General features: G+C 39.6%; 1 protein-coding gene across 13 annotated transcripts in view; it reads right to left on the bottom strand.

The window, feature by feature from the left end:
- Nucleotides 1-4500: 4500 nt before the first annotated feature.
- Nucleotides 4501-13384, bottom strand: part of CEP152 (centrosomal protein 152) — a 67441-nt gene continuing 58557 nt past the window's right edge. For all 13 annotated transcript variants that reach the window (XM_075897199.2, XM_075897203.2, XM_075897193.2 and 10 more), the window contains 6 exons: nt 12943-13122; nt 8786-8876; nt 8584-8690; nt 7780-7936; nt 6180-6283; nt 4501-5885 (listed from right to left, as the gene is read on the bottom strand). In XM_075897199.2, the coding sequence (XP_075753314.2) occupies nt 4852-5885; nt 6180-6283; nt 7780-7936; nt 8584-8690; nt 8786-8876; nt 12943-13122 (1673 nt within the window). In that variant the 3' untranslated portion in view covers nt 4501-4851. The remainder of the gene's footprint in view (nt 5886-6179; nt 6284-7779; nt 7937-8583; nt 8691-8785; nt 8877-12942; nt 13123-13384) is intronic.

Here is a 13384-nt window from a genome sequence, read left to right on the forward strand (position 1 = left end):
AATTACAATATTTCTGTCCCCTCTTACTAGGTGGCAGGCTGACAGGGAACATTTGTCATCTGGACAAAGCCAGAACACTACAGATGGCACTAAGCCAAAACATTTGGCGAAAGAGATGTGCTTCTTTAATTTTGTTCAAGTGTTGACAATGTTTAGAAGGCTCTCCCACTGATCACTGTGCCCTTGGCTCTCTGCCTCTCTATACCAAATTTACACAAGAGGAGAACATCAACCCAGGTAAGAAGGGTGGGGAAGATTCATTAACAGTGAAGCTAACAAGGGCTCTGAACGCAAGGAGCATTATTGCCTGAAAAACACTGAGAATTAAGTTTCAGCAGTCACAACTGGTGCTGGTGTTCTGTGACTTTCAGATTACCTTGAATTCTATTCTAACTCACCTACACCAGCAGAAATAAAGCAAATGGCAGAGTGATGAATCAGGCCTCACTTCAGAGCAGAAGATAATGTATGAAATAGCAAAAGATCTACTTCAAATACATTTCATTAGGAAGTCTGATTAACCTCCATTGAACAAAGGGCAATAGGAGGATGCACATTTTAGTGAAATGAAATTCAACAAAAGAAAGCTCACAAAATCAGAGTGGCTTTCACAGCAGACTTTAAGGACAAATGACAAAGGGGGAAGAAAATGATATATACAGCAACAGTCCATAGGTCCTGGAAAACATGCTCAGAAGACATCTAAACAAAGTAAGTAAAGGTGAGTGAGAGCCCCACAAGTTCACAGTCTTTGCTTATAAGCTTTTCTTTACAAGGTCTTGTATTAAAGTTACTTATGGACTATTCTAAGAATGTCACACTTAATTCTTGGACAATCAACAATTCTACATGTAGCCCACTTACCTGCATAGACAAATAGCTACTTAAGGCTGGTCAGTTTGTTACATGGATGGGAATATTTCCTAGAACATGGGTCCTGCAGACACAGTATAAAAGCAAAAAAGTAACTCCAGTAAAAGAATTTTGTAGCTGCAGTCTGCTATTAGGTGGAAAGGCTTCAACCATGAATCTTTTTGAATGCACATGTAGTTAAATATTATTGAACTGAAACAGTAACAGAACAGCAGAGAGCTATTGGCTGTTGCAGCAAACACAGCATTAAACCAAGCAGCAATCTGAATAACAAGGTGCTGGCAGAGTCTCTAAAGAATACACCAGAAGGAACAGATTCATATAACAATAAATTATGAGTTCTTGATTAAGACAAATATGTTCTTTCAGCAATATATAACCAATTGGGAGAGGACACATGGCAAACTTATTCTGAAACATTCTTTTTCAGCGGCTGTGTTACAAGTCTTCATGCAACTGTAACAAATCCAACCACAAATTGCAGCACTAACCTTTCCCGTCTCCTGGTGTCATTCAGTTGAGTTTTAGGAGCTGCTACTGTTGTTTTAGTCAGTTATTGCTTCATTCTTCCCCCTTGATGTTAGAGGCCTAAGGGGTCTAGGACTTGCTAGTCACAAGGGAGCTATAATACTTATATTTGTTGTTGTCCCAGCCCTCACACAACCTCAAATCCTTATTTATCAGAAAACTCTTGTTGCTGCTTGCTCTGTGGCTATCTTCCCTTCAGTCTTCTGCAGTGAAGTCTCATTAGAGAGGCTTTAAAATCCCCTTCCTGAGTGCTGTTGGCAATCTCTGGAGTTGTCAGTGAAAATAACCCCATGATAATATTGAGTAGGGGTTTAGCTGGTTTTCCAGCAACACATACATTATTATGCATGAAGATTTTTTAGCTGCTATGGATTAGTATCTTATGTCTACTGCTGTGATACTTTATGGCACATAAAATTATTAAACAGGGCCAGATTAAGTTGGTCAACTGATCTCTTAGATTTAATTAACCTTATTTTTATCAAGCTGTGACCAATCTTGTTTCTTACTTCCTGTCTCCATAAAAATGCCTTCTACTCAGTAGGAGAGAAAGGCAGAGCATAAGAGAAAATCATTCTCAATGCAAGACAAAAGGTGCTTCAGTTTGTTGAAAAGAGCTTACCTGGTTTCGTCAACACTATCAATCTGTTTTAGCCTGCCATAGATTGCTGGGAAGGAAGCACTTGTTGCAAGAAGGTTGTCTTTGGTCAAGATAGCTCCCCTGCCTTTAGCTTGATTTGGATCATGCTGATTACTTGTTTGAACTGGACTCACTTGGCTTTTGAACAACCTCATAAGGCAATTTTTAAAAACTACAGCAAAACTAAAATGCAAGTTGTGTATTATATGTCTAAGACTGGTAACTATATTAATAAAGTGTAATGCAATATGCTGTCAGAGCTTAGAAGTTTGGAAAGGGCACTTAAAGCTTTTTTTACATCAGAATAGGCCTATTGGAAGATTTAAAATTTAGAAAGTCTGGGTTTGTTAAGCTTATTACTGGTACTTCTGAAAAAAAAATCACGAGAAAGGCATTTGAACCCACATAGGTCAATCTTTTAAACAGTGCTTACTTTGAGAACTTTTTGATCAATGGGGAAGACTAATTTAGCTGTTTTGGACACACAAATTCAGGCAGATGCATCTAGTACCTAGTTTGTGTGTTCAATTTATGGTCCTGCAGAACAGCTACATAATAACTTTTATAGACACAGGCTTGTCTACATGGAAATAATGTCTTGGTATAATCTCAGGTATGAAATCTTATTTTAGTATAAATGTGCCTTTTGTCAACTCAGTTTATCCCCCCACCCATCAACTAAAATAAAGCCTAGAATAAGATGGGAGGATTATAATGATATAGCTAGTAGAACTTTCCCCTGTATAAATGACCACAGTTATTTCCTCATATAAAAGATGGGTATCTAGCCTTAGAGCTTAGCCACTATTCATCCTGGTTTAAGCACAAAAGGTCTCACAACCTGAACTTGTTCCCATTGAAGATAAGGGCAAAACTCCATCTTGCCTACAGAGGAAGCAGGACTGGGTTTATGGATAACATGAACAGGCCACGAAGAATTTCAGAATTCTCATATTAGATCCTTTGACCTAATTTCAAATTAGAGAGATGTTGGTATGGCATGAAAATTAAAGTAGCCAATTAAGACATTTTTGTAGAGCAAATTAAATACATTTTTCATTTGAAGTTTTTGTTTTTATTTAATCTTGCTATATTTTTCCTTTACACTAGAATATAGACTACATTGCTCATAAAAAATTGTGCAGTACAAGTTTCAACTTTGAAGACTTAAAGAAACTATCTTTACTATTGCTACACATTGTGTCATCGTCTTTTTCCCCATTCTAGAATATGCAAAAATGAAAGAGACAAGAATACTGTTAGGCTTTGTCTACACTGCAGGGTTTTTGCGCAAGAAGCATTTTGCAGAAGAGATCTTCTGCAAAAAACTTCTTGTGCAAAAGCGTGTCCACACCTCAAAAACGCATAGCAAAACCGATGTGCTTTTGCGCAAGAGAGCATCCAAACTGCATGAACGCTCTTGTGCAAGAAAGCTCTGATGGCCATTCACAGAATGGCCATCAGAGCACCTGTGCTTTTTCTGATAGGCTCTTTTTGTGCAAGAAACCCCTGCGGAGTGTCCAAACATGCCTTTTTACACAAAAACTGTAGTGCAAAAAGGAGTTATTCCTCATGGGGAGAGGAATAACTCTACCGGCAAAAGCCCCCTGTCCTGTCGATTTACTGTAATTATTGTAGCGCAAAAAGGCACCTGAGCTGTTGATGCTCCGCTAGTTTTTGCGCAAAAATGGCTGGTTTTGCGCAAAAACCTTGTAGTGTAGACATAGCCTTAGTGAGCTTGTAACTGAAAAAGAGCAAACACCTCACAAACAATTGATTCAGTGCTCCTATAGTTAATATTCTCCAATTATTTCACACATTTATACAGAAAAAGGATTGTTACTTAGATGTTCATCTGTGGCTGCTGCATATGCCACTCTGCAAATGAATCCTTGGGTTATAACTGTACTATCAGTCAAGTGGATGTTAACACTATTTTGGACTTTGTTTCTCACAAACAGCAGGAACAAATGAAGCAAAAAGCAAAATTCCTGTTTTCACATAAATATCCATAGAAACAAAAGCAAATGCAACCCCAAAGCAAAAAATGTTAGAGACAGAATGAGAAAGAGTGGGTTTCTGAGAAACACAAGCAGATCTTTTAATATAACTTATGAAAATATCATGAAGAATAGTATTAAATCTTTATTTTAAATTAAGATAGTTAATGCTATCTAGGAATAGCTGGGAAATGAAGTTACCCTGCTTAACTGAAAACAAAGCTAAGATCTTTCTCCCAGTCATAAGTGAACCAGCTTTCACTAGAAATATGTTCAAAGTGAAGGCATATGTTTGGAGTTGGATTCAGAGTATAAGAGACTGATAATCATTTTCTAAAAACATATGTAAATGTTTATGATTATAACATAAATATCCCCTGACACTTATATGGATGAAATACCTGAGCGTTTCAAACATTCTGAGAAACATTTATAATGCACACTAAACTTTTATACCAATTGTAAAAGGGAGCACACGTGAAAATAATTTATTTATATATAAATAAAAATGTAGTATTGCACTGCAAACTCCACTTAAAGTACAAAAATAGATTAGCAAAAAATACACACACTTACATAAAATACTGTACACAACTGCAAAAGCCAGACGACCAAGGTAAACATAAGCCTACATCAGTATTTCAAGTAATTTTATATGATTTGTTTGTTCGTTCATGTACCAATCTCAAATCACATATCGAGAGATGACAAAATGGATAAAACCCACACCTTTTTAGAATAGTAAGTTTTCCCACACATCCAAAGTTTGCATATTAATTTCTTTAAACTAATGTTTGAAGAATTTTGATGTTAATCCAAGTTAGGAAGTGGGCTATCAAAGCCACTATCTTGCTGAAAAGATTTGGCATCCAGTATCAGCTTCCTTAAATATTGGTTGGAGCCTTTTTCTATATTTGAACATGGCTGTGCATTGAACTGTTGTGAGATATCAGAATTTGATTTCTCAGAGTTCTTGTATGAATTATGTCCTTGGTTTACCTTCAGTTGCTCACTACTATAAAGTGTGGTTTCACTTTTTGCACCAAGAAGCTTGGCTTTGCTGGTAAGTTGCTTATAAAATGTACTAACATTTTCATCTGCATTAGGAAACTGTTCACAGGCCATATGTTGTGCTTCTGCATTAGAACTTGCTTTCTGCATAGAATACAAGCAGGCCATATCACCACTATCCAAATGTAGACTTCCACTATCTGAACTCCAGTCAGGAGAGCTTCCATCATCCCTTACTGGAGCTTCTTGAATATCGAACGCCTTTGTTTTCTCAGATGTTGCCTCCCAAAATCCATTTGGCTGGTTACGTTTACATTCATTTAAGACTGTTCTCTGAGTCTGGTTTTGCAACATTACAGGAGCTGGCACAAAGTCTGAAAGGCCATTTACAGAGCTAGGTGCATGCTCATTTCCATACTTCACCTGAGGAACACACAAGGGTGCCTTTTGAAGTGCTGTAGTGCTAGCAGCATTTGTTGGACTTTTGTCTGTATTTGAGACATACCCATTTCTACGCCATCCTTTTCCTTCAGCAGGACAAAATTCTGGCACGGGTTCTCTTGGATTATCAACTGGCTGTTTAGAAGCACTCCTGCTACTTTGGATACTTGAAGTCCCTCTTTCATGTAGTCCAGACTGTGTTTTAGCCTCTACTGCATCAAGCTGCTGTCTTAAATTATAAGGTATGCGTTTCTGAACAATTTGATCATTGGCTTTTTTGGCAATTCTTTTGCCACATGATTTGCTTTCCATATGGGCCGTCCTACTTTGAAGAATGTGATTTCTTGTTGATTGTTCAACGCCAGTTGGCAGTTCAGAGTTTAGTGGCAGGGCTAAGGGAAGGAGAGGGAGGAGAAAAAAAATTAAAGAAACAATGTTGAAAAAGAGTCAGAGTATATAAAAATAGCTGTCAATACTAGTGCTGTCAAATCAAGTGGGGCACATTTTTACATTTGCACTGAGGGTACAATGGCAAAGGATAGCAAAAAAACCCCCAAAAACCCCCCCCCAAAAAACCCCAAACCAAACACATCATTTCCCCCCACTGTCCACTTGCGTTTTCACCACTAAATGGATTAAACCTGTAAGAGGGGAAGGAAGGGAACCACTCTGTCACTTCAACTTACGTAAGTGGGCATTTTTGCTCTGAGGTGTGCTCCGAACAGGTGTTTCGAGTACTTTTGCCATTGTAGCAAGCTTGCTAGCAGCATTCATTATTTTCTTTTCAGCCCTGTTGTATATTTAAAATCAGTAAGTTTTGAAACTAACTTTTTCCTAGACTGCTTTGCCAGTACTACATTTTATACCCTTTCCCCATGCACTAATTGGCCATTTAGTAAAAGACACCTACTAAAAAGGGAGAAAAAAAATAGTGTGCACCCTATTTGAGTACATGTTATATAAAGGACTAAAATGTTGACATGCCCTTCCCCCTCCCAAAGCCATTCTTGCAAAATGTCCATGCAAAATGTTATAACTTTGGTGCTTTTTTCCCTCCCTTTTCAGAATAGAAATCCATCATTAGTGGACCCTGAGAGATTCTTTTGGAATTGCAAGGATTATGGCATCAAAGTCGCAAAACTGGATTAAGATGGGAGGTATTTTTAAACCAGACTGCCAAACACTTGTTATGTCTTAAAACCGATTTACCTCAGCTGCCATACAAACACTCCAAAGGAAAATGTGATAGAAATTCAAACTATCCTGTCTCTTCAGTTAAGCCGGAGAAAAGAAACAGTATCCAAGATTTCCTCAGACAAGTTCTTCAGAAAAGATGGAAGAGGGAAGGGGGGGAATTCCACTTTTGTTTTTTGTTTAAACATTCCACAACATCTTAATACTTCAAGCAAGCAAGAAAAGGTACAAACTCATTCCCTTTCCTTCTCCAGGTTACATTTAAAGCCAAACTTAATTTTTTGAAGCTGCAAAACTGCTGTGAAGTCACAACATGAGGTTTTCCTGTTCACCTATTTGATGGAAACTTTCTGGAGAATCATGGGTGCATTCTGAGAAGGTATTAAGAAAGGCTGCTCAGCTAGTTTCAGTCAAAGTTTATTGAAGAGGACTCACACCAAAGTGTGTTTTTGACAACCTCAGAGAACATAAACAATGGTCAACTGACTAGGGGCTTAATATTCTTCTCTTTATATTTGTGTATTTCTGTTTTTTTCTAGTACTAGCCAATTAGCCCGTCATAAAATGGGATTTTCAGGTCTCTCCTCCATGTCAGTATTCTCTCCTGACCCTCCGGTCTCTTGCTCCATTTCTCTCCCCCTCTCTCCATCTCTCCCTCCCCCCCCGCTTTCTTTCAGCTCTCCTCCCCTTCCTGCCTCTCATTCGGGGGACTGTGTAGCCCAAACGGTCGCTTGCGCCACTAGCTCCCATGCGGTGGCCTGGCTGAGCGGTACAGAAGTCAACTGAGCACCACAGTGGGAGGTGAAGGGGAGCAGTGACATTCATGGCCACGGGCCGGGGCCTGTAGCTGCTGTCACTGCCCCGCCCCCCTTCGTCTCCCACCGTGGCACTCAGCTGATTTCTGCACCACTCAGCCGGGCTGCTGCGGGAGAGCAAGTGGCCATTTGGGCCCTGCACTCCCCATGCAGCCCGGGCCGGCCAGAGGGAACAGCCAGCATTTCAGCATTACAGACTCTCAGACATTGGGCTACTATATATGATGATACGATATGTGCTATATAATAATTCTGAATTCATCTGTTTGGGACTCACCCTTCGTGTTTCCCATCATCACTGAGAAGTTGCTGAAGACAAATCAAGTAGTATTTGCGCATTTTCCGGGCAGTCTCTTGTCGTTCCCTTAAAACCTCAGCTTTAATAATTTCAGCTGCTCTCTCTTTACTTTCATGGATATAACGAAGCATATCGCCTACACAAACATGGTTTCATTAATATGGAGTCTCAGAAGTAAAAAGGATTTAAGACAACATTGCCTGGGGACACTTGGTGCGAGAGAGAATACAAGTGTCTTTCATACCCAGAAAGCCCTCACCATTCATGTGGGATATGTTCTTGAGATCACCACGAATGGCAAAATCCGCAAATACTGGAGACTGAGAAGGAATCTGGGGGGATGTGTGTTCCCAATGCGAAACAACCACATTTTCCATATAAAACAGTGTAATGATGCAATAGATTCACATTTACATGTAATAATGCAATGAACAAGTGTAGTATCTAAAATTTCCCAGTATGGCATCATTGCAGCTTAAATTTCCCTTTTAAATTTTCAGGCTCCGTTACTAGAGCACACTGAAAAAACATCATAATGCTTTGTTGTGCTTGGCCTGGTGCAACAAAGTGCAACACGAATATGTGAAACTGCAAATGGCAAGGACTTCCTGTATTATACATATATTTGTGTTAATTGGGAAGAGGAAGGTGAAAAAATTAGCAAATAGCTCCCATGAAATATTTCAATAGGCAGCAAATTTCATTCCTCAGCAGACAGAAATTTGGATTCTTGCATGAGCTGGCTGATAAGAGTGTGATTTGCAGTTGTGTGTGTGAACTTACCTTTAATTTTGCCTACAGCTTTAATATACTGTGTGCGCATTTCTTCTAAGCCTTTTATGCCATCACAGGAGGTACAAGGTTTTGAAATAGCCCCCTCTGACAATGACCTGGACAATGACACAAAACATGCAGTACTTTATAATTTCAAGACTGCTAGGATGATTTCTATGGAAGCCAATTTGTTCAGGCCTTTACAAAATACCTTGGTGGAGTACTGCTTGTTTTCAGATCTTTGAGTTTCATCTTCATCTCACAATTTTCTTCCATCAGAGCCTCTAGAACTCTCTCCTTTTCTACAAAATCCAAGATTTTGACAGTTAAAATTGGCCTGTAGGTTTTTATCCATTTAAATATTTTCAGAGGTTATATAAAATTACTGCTGCTGTGATAAGAGATCATTGTTTCAAAGTAGCTGCAACATGCCATGACATCACAATGACAGTTAGAAACTGACTAGACCATAGGTCATTTGAAGTCTGAATAGAAGAGCAATATAATCGACTCAGTGGTGGTGCAGACAGGTTTCTGAGAGAAATTTTTACTCTTTGCTACAGGCAGAAGTTCAGGATATTAGAAGGAAAAAGCTGGGGAGGAAGAAAGGTTATTTATAATGCAGCAATTGAGACTTCTTTGGGACAGGGGAGGAGAAAATTTTACACTTCACACTGTATCATGGTATTTTTAACAACCACTAGATGACATTACAAAGAAAGATGGGATTCGCTGTAGGGATGTAAAATCCCATTTAAGAAGTTAACCAGTTAAACTTAATATTTAACCAGTTAACTGGAATTGGGGGGTTGCTCTAGCCCAGCCGGGCTTCTGGCTAACTGTTTACCTGGTAAGGGTGATGCTTACCAGGTAACTGATTAATCCTTTACATCCCAAATTCTGTATAGATGTCTAATTTGACTGTGTACCAGAAGTCATTTAAACATTCAGTGTGCAAACTGAATATATTGGTGGCCCAGAGATCCCTAAATCTTGACTTCTGATTCAAACTGCACATTGACTTGTGTAGTTGAATATTTAAATGAGCCAGTTCCATACTGTCTGCAATGGGACAGACTATATGCACAGAAACCACTGGCTCTGTGAGAAAAGTATGCAGTGAGTGGGCCTCTTAGTGATGGAAGTGATTGCCCTGATGGGGAAGACAGGATGGAGTATAAACATTCATAGTGACAAAGCAACTAGCATGCTTTTTTATAAAGAAGTATTTAATGCAACAGCTGTGACATAAAATGGGGAGAGGTCAGGTGAAGCATGATGAAAAACACATTACTTATCTTACAGTAAGTGGAACTGGGAGCTGCTTTTGCCCATTGGGATTCTATTGTAGATGTGGGCATAAGCCTGGATCTTTTAGCGAGCAGCATCCATGGGGGCTGTATATGCACCTTGCAAAACCTCAGACAACTTGCAACAAGGTTATAAAAGAGGGTATAGAGGAGGGTATAGAAATTCTGCCTAAATCACGACTGTAAGATAATGAGGACAATTTGATCTAGAATCTGCCACAATAGAGTAACATCTTTGAGTTTCATCTTCATTTCAGTTTTCTTCCATGTGAGTCTCTAGAACTCTCTCGTCGGTCTGTCTCTGGCATCCTGAGCTCTGGTACCAGCAGAGACTAATAGCAGATAGACACACACATCAAGGAAGAGACACTCTAGTTCCAGAGTGATGGTAGGATCTGCAGGAGATGTGAAAGTAGCCTGGGAGGACATAGCAAGCAGTAGCAATATCAAGCATACTGTGACTATGGTACCAATGGAGGCATCTCAACAGAAGTCTTATCAGAATGAGGTAACAATGAACATGCAATATAGGATACTGATGCCAATGGTACTAAGGAAGCACAATGTCTGTCACTAAAGATAGAGTGCAAAGTACTCTATAATCTATGAAGTGTCATGTGCTAATGCAATTTGCAGAGGAGCTATGACTTTTGGAGACAGCAACTGATCCAAGCTCCCTTCAGAGATTTTTGCTCTTTCCTTCCTTGGAGTATCATGAGCTGTTTGCATGAACATAGAAAAAGTTACAAATGGCATGCTGCTAGGGGCAAGAGATGTACTTAAACAAAGCACACATGTTGTTTGTGCATCTTGGGTGGGTATAATGGTCTCTAAAGCAGGGAAGATTCTAAAGCCTGTTCTCCGCCCCTGGGATCAACTCCACAGAAACAAAGGAAAGTTTCTAAAAAGGAAGAGGGGGGAAAACTGAAGAATCCTCCCTTTTACTATTTAAACTACAGACTATTATCTAAGCTACTAACTAAAATAAAAATAAAATAAGGACTACAGAAAAGCAGAACAGTGGCATCTGACTTGCTACCATAGAATGTGAAAAGAAAGGGAATTGAGTGGCAGTTGGGACCACTCAGCTCTTTATACGAAGGATGTTAATTGTGTTTAATCAGCTAATCAAATAGTCGATGGAATTTTGATCGACTACTTGATTAGTCAATAAGGAGAGGAACTGCAGAGCCACAACAGGGCTAGCTCCTGGTGTCAGGAGTTAACCCTGCTATGAGTCTGCCTTTTAAATGTAGTAAGATAGCCAGCATGGGTTTGTGAAGAACAAGTCATGCCAAACTAATCTGATAGCTTTCTTTGATAGGATAACGAGCCTTGTGGATAAGGGAGAAGCGGTGGATGTCATATACCTAGACTTTAGTAAGGCATTTGATACGGTCTCACATGATATTCTTATTGATAAACTAGGCAAATATAACTTAGATAGGGCCACGATAAGGTGGGTGCATAGCTGGCTGGATAACCGTAGTCAGAGAGGAGTTGTTAACGGTTCTAAATCCTGCTGGAAAGGGATAACAAGTGGAGTTCCTCAAGGGTCTGTTTTGGGACCCATACTGTTCAATATCTTCATCAATGATGTAGATATTGGGATAGAGAGTACACTTATTAAGTTTGCAGATGATACCAAACTGGGTGGGGTTGCAACTTCTTTGGAGGATAGGGACATAATTCAAAATGACCTTAGCAAGTTAGAGAAATGGTCAGAGGTAAACAGGATGAGGTTTAATAAAGAGAAATGCAAACTGCTCCACTTAGGAAGGAACAATCAGTTCCATACATACAAGATGGGAAACGACTGTCTAGGAAGGAGCATGGCGGAAAGAGATCTAGGGGTCATAGTGGACCACAAGTTGAATATGAGTCAACAGTGTGATGCTGATGCAAAAAAAGCAAATATGATTCTAGGTTGTATCAACAGGTGTGTTGTAAGCAAAACTCGTGAAGTCATTCTGCCGCTCTACTCTGCACTAGTTAGGCCTCAGCTGGAGTACTGTGTCCAGTTCTGGGCACCACATTTCAAGAAAGATGTGGAGAAATTGGAAAGGGTACAGAGAAGAGCGACAAGAATGATTAACCGTTTAGAGAACATGACCTATGAAGCCAGGCTTCATGAACTGGGCTTGTTTAGTTTGGAAAAAAGAAGATTAAGGGGGGACATGATAGCGGTTTTCAAATATCTAAAAGGGTGTCACAAGGAGGAAGGAGAAAATTTGTTCCTCTTGGTTTCTGAGGACAGGACAAGGAGTAATGGGCTTAAAGTGCAGCAGGGGAGGTTTAGATTGGACATTAGGAAAAAATTCCTAACTGTCAGGGTGGTCAAATATTGGAATAAATTGCCAAGGGAGGTGGTGGAATCTCCCTCTCTGGAGATATTTAAGAACAGGTTAGATAGCCTTGAGGGCGGGGGGCTGGACTCAACCTCTTGAGGTCCCTTCCAGTCCTATTATTCTATGATTCTATGATTCTAAGAGCCGCTCGGCTATTACTACATTTAAAAGGCAGAGGAGCAGTGGGGGACCAGGCGTGAGCCTGGTAGAGACAGAAAGGAGGGGAGAGGTGACTGGTTGAGTAGTGACTCGATTACTCAATAAGCCTAGGCTTATCAAGTAGTCGGCTACTCGACTAAGTGCTTACATCCCTACTTTATACCCTGCAGAGCATACGTGCAGCCCCAGTGGAAACTGCTGGCCAAAGATTACAGGCTCATGCACACAGGGCATATACATTTACAGTGAAATCTATGTGGACAAATGCACAAAGAATATCCATTGTCAGTTACATTTTCCTAGAACAGACTCATTCAGAGATCACAGAACAAATCAAAACACTGATCTCTATGCTAGTCCCCAGGATATAGAGGTTTAGAAAAAAGTTCTGTAATGAATGTTAGAAAGTCAATTTATTAGGGCTGAGAGTTATTTAGATATGTACCATTACAGCAGTTGTACTCTGCAGCTTAAAGATGAAGGACAGATTCATATAACCAGGAGGAGATTAAACTATTCAGAATTCTATTTAGGTGAGTAGAGATACTAACCTTGGATTTGCTCTACTTTAGCTTTGTGTTCCCTCACTGCAAGCTGGAGGTGCCTGCAGGCTTTCTCCAGTTTTCTTTTTAGATCCTGGCATTCTGTCTCCTTTGTTTCAAGCTGCTGGCAACAGTGGTCACAGCAAAAATCTTCATGAGACCAGAGATTCCTTTCCTTACATTTCTGATCTGCAATAGTGATTACTACAAGTTACATATCAGTCACAGAATCAAAAGAACCAAAATCAAACATATTTTTAGGATTTTAATTAGCTATTCCTTTACACCCAAGAAAAATGTACATTATAGCTAACTAAAAGTCTCATAAGAGGCTGTAGAGATACAGTCCAAATGCAGTATTTGTTAAAAGATCTATAAATTGTACATCTTTTTGTGCACTGCAGACACAAAGTACCCAACCCAGCAGTGTTGTGAATGTAGAGAGGTCCAC

Source organism: Pelodiscus sinensis, chromosome 14 (genome assembly GCF_052426305.1).
Source record: "Pelodiscus sinensis isolate ZL-2025 chromosome 14, ASM5242630v1, whole genome shotgun sequence".
NCBI lineage: Eukaryota > Metazoa > Chordata > Testudines > Trionychidae > Pelodiscus > Pelodiscus sinensis.